Source organism: Musa acuminata, chromosome BXJ3-2 (assembly GCF_036884655.1).
Source record: "Musa acuminata AAA Group cultivar baxijiao chromosome BXJ3-2, Cavendish_Baxijiao_AAA, whole genome shotgun sequence".
NCBI lineage: Eukaryota > Viridiplantae > Streptophyta > Magnoliopsida > Zingiberales > Musaceae > Musa > Musa acuminata.
This window is the reverse complement of record NC_088350.1, coordinates 25485001-25503804: the sequence shown is the minus strand read 5'-3', so window position 1 is coordinate 25503804 and position 18804 is coordinate 25485001. Positions and strand designations below refer to the sequence as shown.

At 38.0% G+C, this 18804-nt stretch overlaps 3 protein-coding genes across 5 annotated transcripts in view; 1 reads left to right on the top strand and 2 right to left on the bottom strand.

Moving 5' to 3' along the window:
• The first annotated feature begins 3584 nt into the window (after positions 1–3584).
• LOC135631052 (alpha-1,3-arabinosyltransferase XAT3-like) lies at positions 3585–5767 on the top strand. Of its 2 annotated transcripts, none has more exons than XM_065138436.1 (3): positions 3585–3851; positions 3957–4034; positions 4417–5767. In XM_065138436.1, the coding sequence occupies exons 1-3, from the start codon at positions 3716–3718 to the stop codon at positions 5568–5570; spliced, it is 1368 nt and encodes a 455-aa protein (XP_064994508.1). In that variant the 5' UTR covers positions 3585–3715; the 3' UTR covers positions 5571–5767. The 2 variants fall into 2 exon arrangements, with proteins under 2 accessions (XP_064994508.1, XP_064994507.1); XM_065138435.1 differs by having other exon boundaries at positions 4411–5767.
• Positions 5768–6519: 752 nt separating this feature from the next.
• LOC135632121 (uncharacterized) lies at positions 6520–13083 on the bottom strand. Of its 2 annotated transcripts, none has more exons than XM_065140545.1 (11): positions 12688–13083; positions 12507–12599; positions 10867–11037; positions 10474–10559; positions 9701–9789; positions 9475–9578; positions 9277–9388; positions 9105–9180; positions 8889–9000; positions 7132–7663; positions 6520–6805 (listed from the first exon to the last, which is right to left on the bottom strand). In XM_065140545.1, the coding sequence occupies exons 1-11, from the start codon at positions 12929–12931 to the stop codon at positions 6634–6636; spliced, it is 1791 nt and encodes a 596-aa protein (XP_064996617.1). In that variant the 5' UTR covers positions 12932–13083; the 3' UTR covers positions 6520–6633. The 2 variants fall into 2 exon arrangements, with proteins under 2 accessions (XP_064996617.1, XP_064996618.1); XM_065140546.1 differs by having other exon boundaries at positions 10474–10553.
• A 712-nt stretch (positions 13084–13795) lies between these two features.
• The window catches only part of LOC103976133 (protein decapping 5), a 7110-nt gene continuing 2101 nt past the window's right edge, over positions 13796–18804 (bottom strand). The window contains exons 2-8 of the mRNA XM_009391332.3: positions 18531–18631; positions 17576–17644; positions 16567–17499; positions 15738–15806; positions 14682–14876; positions 14450–14560; positions 13796–14369 (exon numbers count right to left, since the gene is read on the bottom strand). Coding sequence (XP_009389607.2) covers positions 14220–14369; positions 14450–14560; positions 14682–14876; positions 15738–15806; positions 16567–17499; positions 17576–17644; positions 18531–18631 — 1628 coding nt within the window. The 3' untranslated portion in view covers positions 13796–14219. The remainder of the gene's footprint in view (positions 14370–14449; positions 14561–14681; positions 14877–15737; positions 15807–16566; positions 17500–17575; positions 17645–18530; positions 18632–18804) is intronic.

Here is an 18804-nt window from a genome sequence, read left to right as displayed (position 1 = left end):
GCCATATGTGTGGTTCTGGAGTGCTGAGATGGTTGACATTTTACTTCACACCACAATCTATAAAAAATAGGTTATCGCATGCAAAAACTAGGTCATTTTGAGGTAATTTTGTTCATTATGGTGAGTGATAGCTATGTAACTTTATAAACTATTTATGCTTAGAGTTTTCGAGTACAAATACATAAAAATAAAGTAAAATATATTGTAAAACATATGTATAAGAAATAAAAATGATGAATTATTCGTTAATGAAAGTATTACGGGTGCACGACGATCATCCGTAACATTTTTCCCTACTTCAATTATCGATGCTCTCAGCGACTCTTAGATAGGCTTTGATAACTATTTCTTTTTATTGTAGGGTATTTTTAGTTTTTCAATTGGCTTATGTTTGGGGAAGCTTTTGTCACTTCACTAAATACTGAATATGTTATGCTCCATTAGATAGCATTATTTTTTAGCTAAAGTGGCTTCAACTCACTTTTTATACGAGGCTTTGATGGTTGGCAACTAAGTTGGAACACTTCAAGAAACATCTTACTGATCTAAGTGGTAGGCTTTCAAGTTACTTGCATAGAAAACATTGTGAAATTTGAGCTACGCTAACAATTGTAATTTATAAGAGATTACCTACCATGCTGATAATTGAGAAAAGTCCTTCATACTCATGCACCGGTCCATTATGTACTTTGTCTAAAGAACTAGAGTGATACTGGTTAGAGCTTCATCGGCACTAAGTCACTAACTTTAAACTCCTATAGTCACCTTTCAAATCTGCCCACTTCTTTATCTTTTTAGTTGTCTTCTTCAAAGAAGCCCTGGTAATATCTATATTTTGGTGTCATTCTTTTATAAAGTGATATATCGATAGGCTATTCCCAATATAACCAATAGCTAAGGTGTAATGAGTTGACGGTTGTTGTCTTGTAATGATCTTGAAGGGTTAGGCTCTCAATGGATGTAGAGCTTTACTATAAGTTGTAGGAAATTTGGCATTCACACAATGCCAAAGATATTACCCGATTAGCAAAGTTATTCTTTCAGTTTAGTCATTTATCTACGGGTGGAGGCTTATGAGGAAGTATAACTTAGATCCCAATAATTTGAACAGCTTGGTCTAGAATCATCCCAAGAATTGCACATCTCAATCATTAATGATATCGTATACTTCGCATTCTTTATCATCAACGTAGTTGCCTCATTTGTTGAGCAATATAGGTTATAACAATGTATATTGTATACTTTAAAAATTAATCAGCCACCATGAGTATCGATCGAAGTCCTCTTACCGGCAACAAGTTTGATATGAAGTTTAAGGAAGTGCTCTCTCACAACCTTTCTGCTCCAAAAGCCTCACTGACTTTTGTTATTATAATTTATTTTGTTAGCAGGTAAGGCATATTCGAATATATTTCTTCACATTAGTCATCATCTTTGGCCAATAGAAGACTCTTTCAACAAAAAGTTAATGTTCAGTGAATACTCAAATATCCTACATAAAGGGAATCATGATACTTTCTTAAGATGTCACGCCTTAAATTATCCGCTTGAAAAATATAAATGCAATTTCGTTTTTGTAGAAGAGTCCCTCTTGGGCCTAAAATTATCGTGTCTTACCTTATTTAATCAGTTGCATTAAGGTTATTACTTGAGAATTACTGTACAATCCATCCCTAATCTTGGAAGAAAGTTAGAGTGCAACTAACTTGCTTGGCCTTCACTTTCCAGTTGCATGACAATCACTAACTTCACTTTCCTCCTTAATACATTAGCTACGATCATTATCAAATCAAATTTGGTTAGGAAATCCTCTCACGATGCTTACTTACTTTGGGGAAAGTTTCTTAAATTTAAAAGTAACTCAACGTGATATTGTTTGTCCTCGACATAAATCGTGTTCCAAGAAGAAAGTACCACCATACTTATAAACGGTGGACTATCATTGTCATCTCCTTTTCATGCCCCGAATACTATCACTTGGTATTTTTGATAAAATTTTTAAATAAATTTTATATAAAATTATTTTGAAATAAAATTTATTTTATTTATTTTGATTTTGAACTCTTTTATATTTTATCAATTAATAGGTTAAGTGAGAGAAAATTAGATTATATGATTCTATTTAATTAGGAAAAAATATATTATAGATTTAATTAGTTCAATTATGATATAATTCTTTGCAACATGACCCGATGGATGGAAGAAATTATCCTAATTATCTTTTCTAAACTCTTTATTTTTGTCTATATATAGGCAAGATTTTTTAGGTATGATATAAAGATATTTTCTCTCACCTCCCCGTAGCTCCTATTCCATAAATTACAATGGTATCGAGTAAAGAGAAAATATACCTTCTTTCCTACGAGAGTTCACAATGTATTAGTACATTTTTAATTAGCATGTTTAAATAGTACATATCTTTTGTCTTGTCTTATATCTATGATATCTAATTTTAATTAACATTAAATTTCCACATAATAATTTTATTTCTACCTTCTCTTATTTAATTTATGCACGTGTAGGAATGAATTTAACGGATCAGTAAAAGTTGTATGTTATTCTTTTTCACAAATTAAAAATGTCAAATTCGTTCTCGAAGGGAAAGGGTGCTTTCAGAATGTCTGTGGGATGATAGCACGATAAATGGAGTTGGATTTTACGTATACTTTTCTAATGAGCATGTTGATAGTGTCTTATAATATTCTCTTTATTGAATTATGGTATGCCAAATTATGTTTCTGATTGTTGCTACAACAAATTATTCTCTTTAGTTAACATTTTAGTCCTTAAAGGTAGACTAAAGTGTCTGATGCCTACTGTTGTTTGGTACTCTGCATCTTTCTTTCCTCGAGGGTTACTGATCTGCTGAGTTGCTTCTTGTGTTCGTAGACACCTTTCAACTCATCAAGAAAGAAAATAATCATGGCAGAACCTTTGGGTGAGTGAGAAGAAGGCACGACAATGCCCAACCAAGCTGCTATTGCTCTTCCAGACCAGTAATGATTTACTATTTTCTTCTCTGACTTATGGTGCAGCCTCAGCTTCTTTGTAGTTGTTGGCTGGTCTTTGACTCATCTTCTTCAATTCATGTGAAGTTTTGCTTTATCAGTTTCAAAACAATGAAAATTTTCAACCAACATTACTTTTGTCCACCTTTTCAGGATACAAAAGGCATGTTGGTTGAAAGCCTTCCTTTTCACCCTATCAAAATACTAGTGGATATATATATATATATACATATTGATGATGAACCTTTATATCATGGTTGAGGAGTCGGCACGGTTCGGTCCAGTCTTGAATGCGCAAGATCGCCTGCGTCGGTACTCGTGCAGTGGAACTCATCGTCCGATTGAGTCAAGCTTGAGCCTTACTTCCAGGATACGGCGGTTCCCCTTTGATCGGTCGTCTTCTTGTTACCTGCTCTGCACATAAGTTAGGTCGGGAGGAAAATTTTTCGATCCGATCCCTCTGAAGATTTTGTTAGAATTGAGTGAAAAACCAACATTACTTTTGTCCACCTTTTTTAAGGATACAAAAGGCATGTTTGGTTGAAAGCCTCCCTTCTCACCCTTTCAAAATACTAGTGGATATATATATATATATATATATATCAACTGGTTGTGCCAGTCATTCTCCATTTCTGTAATCACACTTCCTATCTCAAAGTATGGTGCTTCAAAAATCTTTCTGAGGTGAAGTTTGCGGTTCTTGGGATATGGGATATGATCAGAAGCTGATTAGGAGCTCCAGCCGAGTGAAATGTCGAAAGCTACATTTAGCTTTTGTCACTACATGTTGTTGTTTGGTCTCAGTAACCCTTCTTGTGGGATATTCTGTGTCTTCCACCAAGCGTAAGTTCATACAGTGGCTGTCGGAGCTTCTGCTTCTGATGATTTATGAGTAATAATCTGTTGCTTTTTGTTACTGGTCTCACTAACCCTGATTCCCTTTGCAAGTGAGTTCATGGCTGTGGAATCATGCGGTTCCTGCAGCTGCTCCCATGGCAGGAGGAAGGATCGGTTCTCAAAATCTGGGTAAGCCTGTTGTTTGATGTTCTTTGGCCTATCATGTTCGTCTTGGAAACATGCAGACTCGTGAAATTTGATGTAGAACAATTGCAGCGCATCAATTGTGTTCTAAAGCACAGAACAATGCGAGCTTCTGCTATTCTTTTCTTCCTTGGGAGTGTTTTGGGTGTCTCTTTCCTTTTTCATATACAGAATACTTCAAATGTAGAATTAAAAACAAGCATTTCTTTCTAGTTTTCTTGTGATACACAACTCTTATTTGGAGTTGTCAGCTTCGCCGGTGAAATTAGAACAAAAAATTACTTCCATTCCCTTTCAGCTCTAATGATAATTTCAACCAAGAACTGAATGCAGCATGTCTGCTTGACATTTCCGGATGAAGCTGCAGACAAGCGAGAGTTGAAGCCTGTGTGTGATTTCGCAGACGCAAGATCCGTTGTCTGTGAACTGGAGGGTGATATCAGGATCCATGGCAACTCCTCCTCCATCTTGTTTGCCAGCTCCAACCCTGCATCATGGCAGATGAAGCCTCACCCCAGGAAGGATGACCCCAATGCACTGTCTCGTGTCACCCAAATCTCCGTGACATCCTTCACCGCCGACGGAGACGCCCCTCGGTGCGCCGTGAGCGGCAGCACGCCTGCCATCGTCTTCTCCACGGGAGGATACATGGGCAACCCGTTCCATGACTTCACCGACGTCCTCATCCCCCTCTTCATCACCTCATTCCAGTTCGACGGCGAAGTCCGGTTCCTGGTGGGCGACATCGCGCCATGGTGGATCCAAAAGTACGAGCCCATTCTCACGGGGCTCTCCCGTCATGACATCATCGACCTGAACCGGGACGACGTCGTCCGCTGCTTCCCCCACGTCATCGTCGGCCTCAGGTTCCACAAGGAGATGAGCATCGACCCCTCGAGGACGCAGAACGGGCTGTCGATGCTCGACTTCGGGCGATTCGTGCGGCGTTCCTTCGCGCTGCGACGGGAGAGCGCGACGAAGCTGGGAGCCGATCGGGACAAGAAGCCGAGACTCCTCATCATCGCCAGGAGGGCGACGAGGGTGTTGGAGAACGTGGACCAAGTAGCTCGAGCGGCTCGAGGGTTGGGCTTCGAGGTGGTGGTGGCGGAGGCGGGAAGGAAGACCAACTTGACTGCGTTCGCGCGGCTGGTGAACTCGTGCGACGGAATGATGGGCGTTCATGGCGCCGGGCTCGCCAACTTCGTCTTCCTCCCCATGAACACGACGCTCATCCAAGTCGTGCCTCTGGGTCAACTGGACGAGCTCGCCAGGGTTGACTTCGGCGCGCCCGCAGAAGACATGGAGATGAAGTACTTGCAGTACGGTATAAGTGAAGAGGAAAGCACACTGATAGAGCGGTATCCGAGAGACCATACGGTCTTCAAAGATCCCACAGCCATCACAAAACAAGGGTGGACTGCTCGCAGATCTGTGTATCTACTCAACCAAAACGTGAAGATTGATGTGGTCAGGTTCAGAGATGTGTTGATACAAGCACTTGAGTTTCTTCACCAAGAGTGATATCTCATAGCTTTAGTGCAGTGAGATTGGGGAGATGCTTCTGGTTTTTATGAGGTCTGTGGCACAATATGAAGGATTTGATTGGGAGTTCATGTTGGGTGGAGTCAAAGACAAATCCATATGTAGGTGTTAAGATTTGGATTGTAGATCTTGTTCTTCCTGCTAAAGAGGCAACATTTGCTTCAGTCAACTATCATCACTCTCCTCATGTCTTTTTCTTATTCCCATATTCTTTTATTGTTCTTGATGCAAACTATGGTTGTGGCCTTCCCCATGTTGAGGGCCAAATGTTCATTTGGTCTCTTTCCACTTACACAAATGCTAATACTTGTGTATTATTGCCAATATTGAATTTTCTTTTTTAATCTGGATTGAATCTGAATTTGGACATACATAGCTCATGTAGAAACAGTGGATTACAATCTTGGGAAAATAAAATCTACTGCAGAAATATCATCATGTGTAATGCAGGTTGTCCATTTAACAGAGCCATCCAAGATCACTGATATATGATAATTTGTACATGATCTACAGATCCAATAAACCTTTTTAACTCACTAGACAAAGATTTCTATGGGCAAATAGGATGTTCACAGATCCATGCTCAAATGCTTATGATAGTAATTGCTGTCCTATCAGCCTTGCACATTCATGGTTGATGCACAACAGATAAAAAGATCATTGCAGATCATTTCTTTCTCATCAAATTTAAGCTCAATGGAGAAGCTGCAACAATCAATTGATGACAGAACTCGGTGAAGCCTCCTTTTGAGATTCTCTCTGTGGTGATCAAAATCATGCAGGATTTTTTTTCTCTGCCAATAGGTTTGTTCACTTGGTGGATCAAAATCAAAGTTGGGACTTTTCTTCTGTGATTTTGACTCATGGACCTACTGACGAATAAACCATGGAACAGTATCTCCGACCTGAATGAAATGGACACCAAGTATCATAGCAGAATAACAGGCTGCAAACCAGCTTGTCATATATAAGGAACAAAATCTCCTGTTATTCAGGGATATTATCAACAAAGGCAGAAAGAATACAACCAAAAATTTCAGAGCTATGCTACTGACTGTTCTCCATTGGGTTTTAGAACAATTTCAGAGCTGTTGCTGTCAACTGAGAATGTCTCTGACTGCCCAGACACACCAGTGTATTGCCATCTCAATACAGCTTGTGATAGGACATCGGCTCGATTTCGCATTTGCAGTGCTTCCTCCTCCACCCAAGACCTACAAACCATGAGGATCAGTAAAGCTATTTCTTTCTAGATAATCAACAAGACTCCTCCAAAACCTCCATGGATAGAACATATATGGTGGTTTGTTGTTCTATCTAGAAATAGAATTACAATTTTTAAGGTAAAAGGTGCTGATATTAATCTAGTTCCTTAAATCTTAATGACATTAATAGAATCATAGAACCTTGTTTTACTGGCTACACTGCTCAGAAGTTGTAGATGCACATTTTCAGGAATTGAAGGCATTAATAAACCATGCTAAATTTGTCTCTCTTTTTTTTTTTTTTTTTTGAGAAAAACATACATAGAATATCTCACCTGAGAATCCTGGTAGCTTCTATTTCAGCTTCCAGTATCGATTTGGCTTCCACTATGCCGTCCTTCTTGCCACATAAATCAGCAGAAAATCTTTCCAAACTTTGTTGCTCAGATATAAAATTGGCTCTTTCACTTGCAAGTTTATCATTCATTCCTTCAACTTCATCCTTAAGACACTGGAGAAGATGTTGTTGACAGTCCAGTGCTGCTTTCTCTTTTGCATACTCAGCAAGCCTACCATCTAGTGATGCTTTCTCATCTTCCAGATCAAGAAATATAACTTCAAGGTCTTTTTCAACCTCAAAGTGCCTCTCTTGCTCTTTTGCCAACTTCTCCTCCCAAAACCTCTGTATATCTCCTCTTTGAACTAACTCACATCTTATTTCCTCCGCCTCTTGTAACCTTGATATATTTTCAGCCTCAAGTCTTGAGAGCTCCCGCTGGATTGCATCTGCCGTTCTGCCACTAGTCAGCACCACCGCTGCTTGAGCTGTGGTTACAGGCTTGTGTGGTTGAAGGCGTCTGATGTTTCCTGTCAAACATAGTGCAGGACAACAAAAAGAATAAAATAAGTTGCAAACAAGAAATCCAGAATGCATCAACAACTAGGATCCAAGTAAACAAATTGATAAAGCAACAAAGATGTATGTGATATATAAAACCCTGCTAAATAACCAATAAACAAGCTAGCAAATAATTGCAAAATTAAAAGTGAATGTGTTATTTAAAGAGGCAAAAATAATACAACTAACCAGAGAATAATAGCAATCAATTTAATGGCCAAATGGTGTTGTGTGACTAATGCATTCACCTTATTATATAACAAACCACACATTCTATAAATTAACACCATAAAATATGTTGTGATGCAAAACCCAACAATATAACTGACAAATAGAGTAGAAAAAAAGATTGCAAGTTACTGGAGGATAATATAAGATCCTGTTCCATGAACAGCCAGTCAGTGCATCTAAACATGCCACCAAAGCACCAGTGACAGCCCCTACTAAAATTTCATGAGGTTGTGTAAAATATAGAACACCAAAGAAATCAAGAGCCCGATGGACTTACATGGTTTCATTATGCAAACATTGGTGAGAATCCAATGCCCCGAAAACCTACTTTGATTAATTGGTCATACTCAACCTTACATGCGTCACCAGCATCTGGTTGTGAATTACCAGCAACAACTGCATGCTCAAAGGATGTTTAGTCAAAATCTTTGCCACAAAATACAACCAAATTCTTGGGGTTAAACTAATGGTTTTTCTTATGTAAATATGGGCTTTACAAGTTAGAAGAACATGAATAGAAAGCTGATTTACTATATTTCCTTCCAGAATCACATTTCCAAAATTTTTATAAAGAAAGCTGACCACATATGAAGACTATGATTTTATGTTGATCAAGCTTCAGAAAATCTTTGTTTTTTTAATACGTCAAAATTGATCAACCATAACTGATGAACTTAAAGTTTGAAGTTCCAACAGAACTGTTTTGCAAACAGAAAAAATGGCAACCAATAGGCTGCATAGAATAACAGAAATGTGAAATGCAACTAGTTCTGAAGCAAGCAAAAGTTAATTTATCCCATAAAGGAACCAATGTAGAACTTTCATTTGGCAGATAGCAAGTTGTTAAGAAAAAAAAAGAGGGACTTAGTCAAATCAATGGGAATAGAATAAAGATGTAAATGTCCAACACGTCTCAAGAACACATCTAATAAAACAGATGAACAAGAGAGTAATAAAAGGTACCAAAAGCTCTTCTCGTTATGCTGTTGTCACCAGCCATCAAGTCCAACAATAATTGTGGTGATGCACCGCTACTCGCACTCAGATCCAAAAAGTTCCCTTTGGTCCTTAACATCTGGACTGTTAATAAGTCAGAATATTGTAACATAAAAGGCAAATAAGAAGTGTTAGGTTCATGGTTTGTTGAATAAATTATTTACGATGAGTATCTATTTTTACCTTCTCGTCCAATTCAGAAGAAAATAGGTATTCTAACAGAGCTTTCCAGTTAAGCAGATCGAATCGCGATATATAACTGCAGTGCAAAAAATGAAAAATTTTAGTTGATGTTTCAGAAGAATGAACTCACTTTAACTGCAGTTCAAGTAATAAAAATTCCGTACTAGTATACCTTTCTGGATAAAAATAGATCTTTTCCGAGTCACCAGAAGCACCCTTGTCTGAAATGCTAGATGAATTCAGAGCAGAGAGCTTACTAAGAACTATGCCAGCCTCTGCAAGTGCTTTTGTTTTGGATTATAATATCAGAACCAAAGTAATTAACAAAAAAGTTTATATGGTATTCAGCACATAATCTTAAGAAACTTACACTGAATGCAACAAAAATCAGGATCATCAAGATTCACATCATCAAATGCTGTAACAAATGGACCAGCAGCTGAAATCTTTGGAAGTATCTTGTGCTTTGGGTTCCTATGAAGTATGCATGAAAGAATTAAAGAACAAACTATTTACCTGTACTGATCTGCAAGTTACTACTCTAAAAGGGAATTCAGGTAGTAATCTTAATGTTGGAATTTCATTCCTCCAACTACCTTTCTAACATAGAGTTAGCTTTGACAAACCATCTTGCATATTCTCTCCTGGTACACAATCCATCAGTACTGACATCATTTTCTATGATCTGAAACAACACAAGGGTATCAAGAAACAACCTGACTAAGAAGTAAATTTTAAACATTAGACTCATCGTTGAATAAAGACTGTTTCTTGAAATGTATATGGCTCATGTAAAACAACCATAACTTTCATGCACTTATTTGCATACTTAAGAAACAGTATCATCACAAACAAACCAAGGCCACATCTAGTCAGCGCTCAAATCATCAATTTCTACTGACTATGAATGATAGATTAACAAACTGAATTGCTAGGAATCCACATGGAAAACTCATTTTTAGATTATATAACAATTCAAATAAATAACCAGAGGCTCATATAGCATATGCTGCCACCATTTATGTATCAGTCAACACGACTAGACTTAATACAAGATGACCAGAATTAAGGAATTACTACTACTTTTATTAACAGGCTTTTGGTTCAATGCGTTGTCCACTTGTAGCATAAGAACATAAAAATATATGGTATCTCTTGCCGATTACAAAAGAATTCCAGAATCCCAAACAACATGCAACATTTTCCATTTTAGTCCAAGGAGTACTAAAAATAATAAGTGTCATTTTATTGCTCATGCAGAACTGTCTAAAAGATATAATACTATATATTCATCCCAATCTACCTTTCTCCAAAATCAAGCAACACTCTAAGCACAGAAGCTTAAGAAGCTAGGATTCTAGCTACAAACCTTCAGCTTTTTCAAAACAGATACAGCTTCTTGTTGTGTGGTATCAGCAGCAACCGGAACAATGATTTGTTTTCTTGCCCCTGAATCTTAAATGTTAAAAAGAAAACATAGAAGAAGAAAGTGTTGAGACTTGAGAGACTACACAAAGATCTCCTAAAGAACATAATTTAAATAATGAAGACTGAAAAGGTGGTACCATAACCAAAGTACATCTATTCTGAATAAATTAAGTCATCATGAAGTTGAGACACCAAGTTACTAAAGTTAAATAGCTTCTCAAATATACAGACACCAGTTATTGCATGTCACTATCATGCAGATCTTATACGAGTGCCATCAGATAAATACTAATTTAGAATTTTTTGCTTCAAAAACATCTAGATTTGAACAAACCTGCTGAATCGTTCTCTTTTGATTTAGTCTCTTCATCCATGTTGATCTCTGAAACTTGGTCAACTTCAAATATGGTGGATGTAATATCATTATCTGGATCCTTCTCAGATCCCACTGGCATCAAATTCTTATAAATAGTGTGAAATGGAACAGTAAAGCAAAACTTGAAGCCTGCAAAATATGTTGTACGTTGTCAAATGTCAACTCTCATGGGGGAAAAATGTGGATCAGCATACGCAGACTAAGCAAACTGCTGGGTTGTTGAAGGATCAAGTCACAATTTTTATATTCTTTTATTATTGCAGCAAGAACATTCCATGTAAAACATGAAATTGGGAATCGTTCAGTGTTTCACTATGTTCGTCAATTAATTGCCAGGATAAGAAACACAAAAGATTGGTGTTTGTCATTAGGAACATAAATCTATAAAACAAAATAATTAGCATTAAGTTCAAACAAGAGAGCTGCATAAATGGAGGAGAACTGAATGAGAGATTTCCTATGCTAAAAGCTCAATGGGATGGATGTTAGCTAGATTAGAGCAAGCAACATACGGAGACCAAAATTTTGATTTAGAACACTGCAAAACAATCTTGTTAAGTGTAACTTTATTATTGATAAAAATTCCTAATGACCCAAAAAAAACTTGATCAAACATCTGAAAAAAATAAAGGACCTCAATCTTGTATACAGGCCCACCTAAAAAGATCAAAGGCAAACTATAAAAATCAAGCTGGTGGCACTGAATTTAAGCTCACTTGCCAATGATGAACTGGAAGAGCTTGAATCTTGCTGCTCTTTTAGAGCAAAGCACATGGGAGAGAGTATGTTAAGGAGTGGACAGAAATCTGCAGTCAAGGCATCCATGTATTAAAGTATTTCACCATTAAATGTATGACTTGCTTTCGTTCTTCATGAAAACTGACATAGATAATTGCTACTGATCAACAAAGAAATATCATTCTTTATGTTATATACTGAATATTATCTCAATCAGTCAGTTGTGAATCAAAAAAGAATCAGAAGAGAAAAACCTCATCGACCAAACTACATGTGATATATGTTCTTTTTGACAATATGATAAAAAATTCCTAAAAATATTACCACAGATTACAACAGCATAAGTCAGATCTTTGATCTTAACTAGATGAATTTCAGAATTAAAGGGCAAAGTACCCACAGATGTCTGCATAAAATCACAAGGTTATTTCCTTATAAAGGCATCTAGCTTGTTATAAAACAAATCTTAAAATAACACCAAGACAGTAACAAAATCAACCCAATAAGCTACCAAATTCACAAACAAAATCAATTTCTAAACAAGCACTTTTCAACAATGGAAAGTAGTAACAGCCCCTTTGTTGGGTTCTCTATCTACCAAAATATGTTTTGTGCAACACTTGGATGAAGCACCATCCAGCTTCACTGTCGGCTGAAAGGTTGTCTGACCAGGGGTATATTCTAAAGGTTACAGTACATTCAATCGATAGGAAAAGGGCAACAGGCAAAAAAAAGAGCATGACAGGCTATGTTGTACATCTTATGGTGGACAAACTGAAAAGAATTTCAAGGAAAGAAGCAGTTATAGAAAGAGACAATTAGATACAAGTAAATGGTGAAGGGGTGCTAGAGATCAGAACCTCTTTTGGCCGAACGGTAATATGTTAGCGCGGCCAACAAGATCGCTGCAGAAGCCACAATGCCAGCAAGGTGGAGTCTTGACCGCGCAGCAACTAGAGCAATTAAAAAGAAATAATCCATAAGGAAACTGAATAGAATGATAATGGATCAAAGGTGTCAATGTCGACGAATAATTTTTACCATTCTCCTCCTTCTCGATCCTGAGCTTGCGGACGAACCAGCCGCCAACGCTGTCATTCAAGCTCTCATCCGAATCGGCCCAAGAGGATCCGACGGAACAAACCGGAGGAGGAGATCTCCTCGACGTCAAGTGACGGCAGCGCAAAAATAGGCGGGACGGCGGCCGGGGGGCGACGATGGGGAGTCTGCGCGGGGGCTCGGACGCGAGGAGGGAGGGCGGGGAGACGAGCAACCGTGAACCCATCGGTAGTGGAAGAATAAGAAGAAAAGGAAGGACTATTTCCCAAAAGAAATGAATTTAGAGCTCCATCGTGACCCTCGAGGGAAAAGAATCGCCCCGCTAGGGTTTGCTAAGCTCCAACCAAGGACGGAAGGCTCGAGAGGGAGCCGGAGAGGTTGGTCCGGTCCTGGGACTCAACTCACGTTACTACGGTCGCAGAGTCTCTCCATCCAACGGTCCAAAGGCAAACACGTCGTCCGTGTAATTATAAACCATAAGTGCAATATTTCGTTGGTTTCTTAACACTTCGTCTTCGTATGTTGGCTATTAATCAATTCACAAACACCTACCTGCAAGTTTTAATATTTTTACGACATTTACGTAATAATACAAAATTTTAACCTACTTAAGATGCCAGTCAACATCAATATATCTAATTTAAATCCTTAATCACTTGGCGGCATGGGATTAATGGTTGGTTCCTTTTTAACATTTTGCACAAGAATTTTCTTTTTTTCCAAATACTAATCAATTTTCCACGTTTCACTCGTAACATTTGGTATCAAAAATTTGACAATAACCTTTCAGCTGTGCAAGAAATTTGATCAAGTGAATCGAATAATTAATTTATTATATAAGTTAATTGATTAGTTGGTATAATTCTAAATGTGCTTGCCGAACCTTCATCATGTGATCTGTGTATACTTGCATTCGAAGTTGGCCTCATGAAAAATCATCAAATTAACTTCATGGAGCAAAAGACAGGCAGAATACTCATGAACTTGTGATCTGACTAGAGTATACTAGTCAAAATGACCATGATCGAGGTCGCTAACAAAATACGGGAGAATACTCACGCAGCTTAGTAAAAAGATTAATGGAGATTAATGCCGATAAAAGGGTGCAAAGGCAGAATTTAACTGATGAAATTTCTCGTTTCTGAGTAAACTGACGTTAAACTATGCATAGTGATGAATTAGTGCTACAAGGAAAGATGCATAACAAATGTTAAAACTTGGAAGAAACCCATGCCATCGCCACGGTGAAGATCAACCACTGCAATGAATGATGCATAAAGACCAGCAACAGCAGAAGTTGTTTGCTCGAGTACTAGAAATGGAGCCCTTCATACCTTGTGGCTGCTGCTGCTGCTACTTCAAGAGTAATTATATGGCAACTGGAACAGAACTCGGACTACAATTTTTTTTTCTTTTTTTTCAGGCTAAGCTCCAGTGAAAAATCAGTCCCTTCATTTCTGATTCAGCTGATAGTAGCCTACCGGTACCAAAACTGATGCTAGCAAAAGTTTTTGCTAGGAAGTGTGATGCGGGTGACCATAACCGCGCCCCCTGTTGAAGTATCCATAGCCCCTGCCACCGTAAGACCCACGAGCACGACCACCACCCCGAAAGCCACGTCCACCACCTCGAGTTGGTCGATGTCTTCTAAAATCACCAAACGTCTGCATTGAGGAAGTGGAACTAAGTTCATAAACCAAGTATAGATGATGGCAAAGAAATCCATGAGGAGACACCTAAATACCTCCGTGTCTATCTTCAACTGCTCTGAATATCTAGTCCTCCCACCACGTGTCCCACGATCAAGGGTGGCACAAGAGAGTGTATCGAAGAAATCATCCTTAACATAAACAGGCTTTATGGAGAAAAAACAACATGAGCAATGGAGTTGAAGAGCATCAATACCTAGGCAAACAAATGCAAGCAGCGCACCATGACAAACACCAGCAAAATCACGTAAAATGCACTTTGACTACCTTGGTCACAAGCTTTAAAGCTTCATCATCTTCCTCCAGAATATAGTCATTTTCATCCTCTATCAGTTCTCCATGGTTGTCCCTCCAATGGGCTTTATTTTTTCCAAGGTGACCCCAGACTTCATCTTTGTTGAACTTTTCATTCATCGCCATAAAATCAAAGTCTTCAGTAAAATTAATCACAGGACGTGAATGCTGCAACACCCAACAAGAAGCACTTCCAATTAGGTGCTTGAAGACAGAAGAATCCACTTTAAAATTTTGATGCCCATTTTATAGTTAAACAAAAGTAACTACGTAAATATATTAGTAACAATATCAGTATATATTTGAATGAAAAGAATAGCTTTTTGACATACAAATGAATCCAACTACCTCGATCATACTGTCTTGAGAGGGTTAGTTAAGGGTTGGTTAGGTAACATGTGTCAGAGCTGCAGTCATGGCTGCTTCTGCCCATGTCGCATGTTAGATTCTCATGTTAACCACTAAGTAGCTAATCAACATGAGGAACGTTTCCCAGTAGTCATGGCCTAAAAAGTGCAGGGAAAAAAGCTCATGTGTGAACAGTTGGTTTGCTTTAAAGGACTACAGGAAAGAAAGAAAAGTGTCCAAGGTTCACTAATTGGTGAACAAGAATATCTCAGTGATAAGTGCCCCTCAACTTCTAATGTTTATCAGACAAGTTTCATAAAGATCATCAAATCAATTCTCTTAAGATGCACCTGAATTCATTACTCATTCAAGGGGGCACTTTTCTGGAAAACACTCCAGTTCAAAGTAATCTCATGGCCATCCTCTAAATTGCTGTATTATGGTTTGACTAACAAGCACTAGAAGTGACTGCATATTTTCCAAATCTACCTAAGAACCTAATATGCAAATGTTTATATAGTACAACGTTGGTTGACTTTTCCATTAAATATAATGGCAACACTAAAGAGAACAAAGCAAGGTCAACAAATGCAGTAAATTTGAACTCCCCAAGACATCTGGAATTATCCTATTTCTGAAATGTTGTTCCTGTAGAACAGATATAAGGAAAATCATAGGTACCTCATTTCCTCTACCTCTTCCTCTTCCACGACCCCTGTTGTAATAATTGTGTAAAGCAGCTCCGTTTGACTGGAAATTCAATAAACACCATCGTCAAATACATTATCCTTCAAAAACAGTATAGAATGTATCTCCAGAATTAGATGACATAGTAACAGTAGCTGAAAAGAAAATAAGATAAATCCAGTGACTGAACAGGCTGACTGTAAAGCACCTATCTGTTGGACTATTTCCAACGTAACAAATGAAGAGATAAAGAGTGAATTAGATGACATAGTAACAGTAGCTGAATAGAAAATAAGACAAATCCAGTAGCTGAACAGGCTGACTGTAAAGCAGTTATCTGTTGGATTATTTCCAACCTAACAAATGAAGAGAGAAGGAATCCTAAAAGAAATCAAGCATCACTGTAATCTTGTCTAAATGAAATAAGGTCCATGTTCTCACCAAGAAAATCAGAAATACCTGACTTTTTGGAACAACGCTTCCTGATCTTTTAGTAATTCTAGAACTGACAGATGCAGTAATTAATTCATCACTCAAAAGAATACTGCTAAACTGGTTGAATGTTACTACATTCTAAACCGATATAAACAAAATAGTAACAGTAACCTACTGCTGAATGGGTTTAATGTTACCGCACTCAATCAATGTAATTCAGAACTGACAAATGCAGTAATTGATTTATCAATTAAAAGGACTGCTGAATGGATTGAATGTTATCACATTCTGAACCAATGTAAACAACATGGCACAGCATACCTTTTCTGCTGAATGGGTTAATGGTACCACATTTTATACCAATGTCAACAACAAAGTATTAGCGTACCTTCTGCATGGTTGATTTTGGAATTGACAATATGGGCTCCATGGCTTCTGCTGCTGAACTACATGATGGTTCGTGAAGCAACGGCTTAGACTTATCTTCAAGTGTTTTAGCATCAGCATCTGTTTGGCTCGTCTGCAAGGGCTGAGATGAAGGAAGCATGGAGGAGCCTGTCTGCAACAGCTGACCTGGTGTCACTAAACCTACTGGCTTTTCAACTTGGCTTGAACTAGATGAAACAACAGCAGAAGGTACTGGCTGTGAAACAGATAAATGTGCCATGGTTGAACCAGGTTCTGTATTAGGCTTGCTACTAACAACAGAAGGCATACTCTGGGGCATGGGTGCAGTCTTTTCAAAATTAGAAGTCAAAGGAGGCACCAAAGGCAGACTAATGCTGAAGGTTGTTGCAGGGACAGTTGTTACCGGAGTTCTATTATGCAACAGAGTTGATGTTGTTTCCAGAGATGATGTGCTTGCTGACGATGGATCCATCATTGATGGCAATGGACCAGAGGTTGGGGTAGCAGTACCATGTGGAAGTGGACGAATCTCAGGCAAATTCTGAGATCCAGATTGAAAGGATGGATTCACTCCAGGATATTGAAAAGGGAGTGGCATGGAATGAGGAATAGGCAACCCTGGTGGTGGCTGGAGCAATGTTGGTTGCTGTAAATGAGGAAGACCACTAGATTGGGGATAATATCCTTGCCAATACAATGGTGGCATTGCAAGTCCAGAACCATTTGCAGTTGGAGGGGTGGGTGAGGAACCCCATGTCCCCAAGCCTCCACCAGGTTGATAAAGAGGTAAACTTCCTTGAAATGTTGAGCTTGCAAGCCCCGACTGAGCTGTATGAGAACTAAGATCTGCTATACTTCCACTTCCAACAGAAGGTGTGCTTGTATAGGTAGATGCAGGACGAAGATATTGTGACTGCCAAACATTTCAAGATACCATAAGAACGGACCAACGATCAACTATCACAAATTTGCAAGTTCATTTTTTTTACCTGGATTATAGCAGGATCGTTGTTTATGGATGTTGACTGAACTGGTGGAGAGGACTTAACCTGTAAGTCCTATTGAAAGAGAAACGATAACTTAATATCAAGAAATAAACCATTCAACAGGCAGAGCTATAGCAAACATAAGATTTTCAAGGTATGAGAACTTTAAACAGCCAAAATAATTTCACCAAGTGTATCACATAAACAGCAAGATAGTGCATTATTCTTTAAGTGTGATGCTTGCTACCTATTAATAATAAAAAATCTGAACAGAGGCAATCCATTATGTTAAGAATCAAGTTGAAAAAAGTCAGCTTCCATTTGTTGATCAAAGCAGCTGCATGGAACACTGATATAGTGGACCACACAATGGACAGGGACTAGAACTCAGCTTATATTACAAATAAAATTAACACCCAACAGCAGTAGAAATAAAATGGTTCACAATACCAAACAAATCAGTCATAAATAAACTTGAAGTTAAGCCTTTCAGAACAATACATGTGAGCAAATAATCAAAGTTGTCATCATTTAAATAGGTTACAAATGTTTCAAAAAGAACTATAATAAGGCACTCCAAGTACACAAATCAATGAAAAATATTAAAGATGAACAAAAAGGACAAAAATGATTAGATACAACATGAGGCAATCAAATGTATCATGCCAGGTAAGCCTGATGATTCATGATTCAGCAATGATGCTAAAGTGACAACAACCAAGACCAAGTCATGCAAACTGAAACAAAGGTCTAGAAAGGATGGAGGGTTGTAGAATGTTGGACTGAAAAAAACATAGAAACTGAAAAATGAAGATCCTCAACCTAGCCTTTCTAATTCAAATTACTTTATTCCAAAATGTTCCTTGAGACACAAGTTTCCTTAAGCTTCCTCTTACGAATTCATTGAACTTCACTACCCTCCAGGCGGAAATACATGTCATTTGATTACTCATGGTACCTTGATATCACTTCCTCGGAAGAGTATGTACTCATAGATTTTATCACTTGGTGGTATCTGTGGTCCATCTTTCTTTCGTCCTTCAGTTCCAAATGAGCGTACTGCAAACAAACATAAAAAAGAAAAGGTTGAAGGAAACTATACTGTCACGTAGTTCATGTACGTAAAAACACTGGAAAAAGAGATGACTACAAAAAGATTTTGAACCAATAATATTTTCCTGGCCTTCCAACAAAAAGAAAAAAAAATTGAGCAATAATATTATAGAGTTATT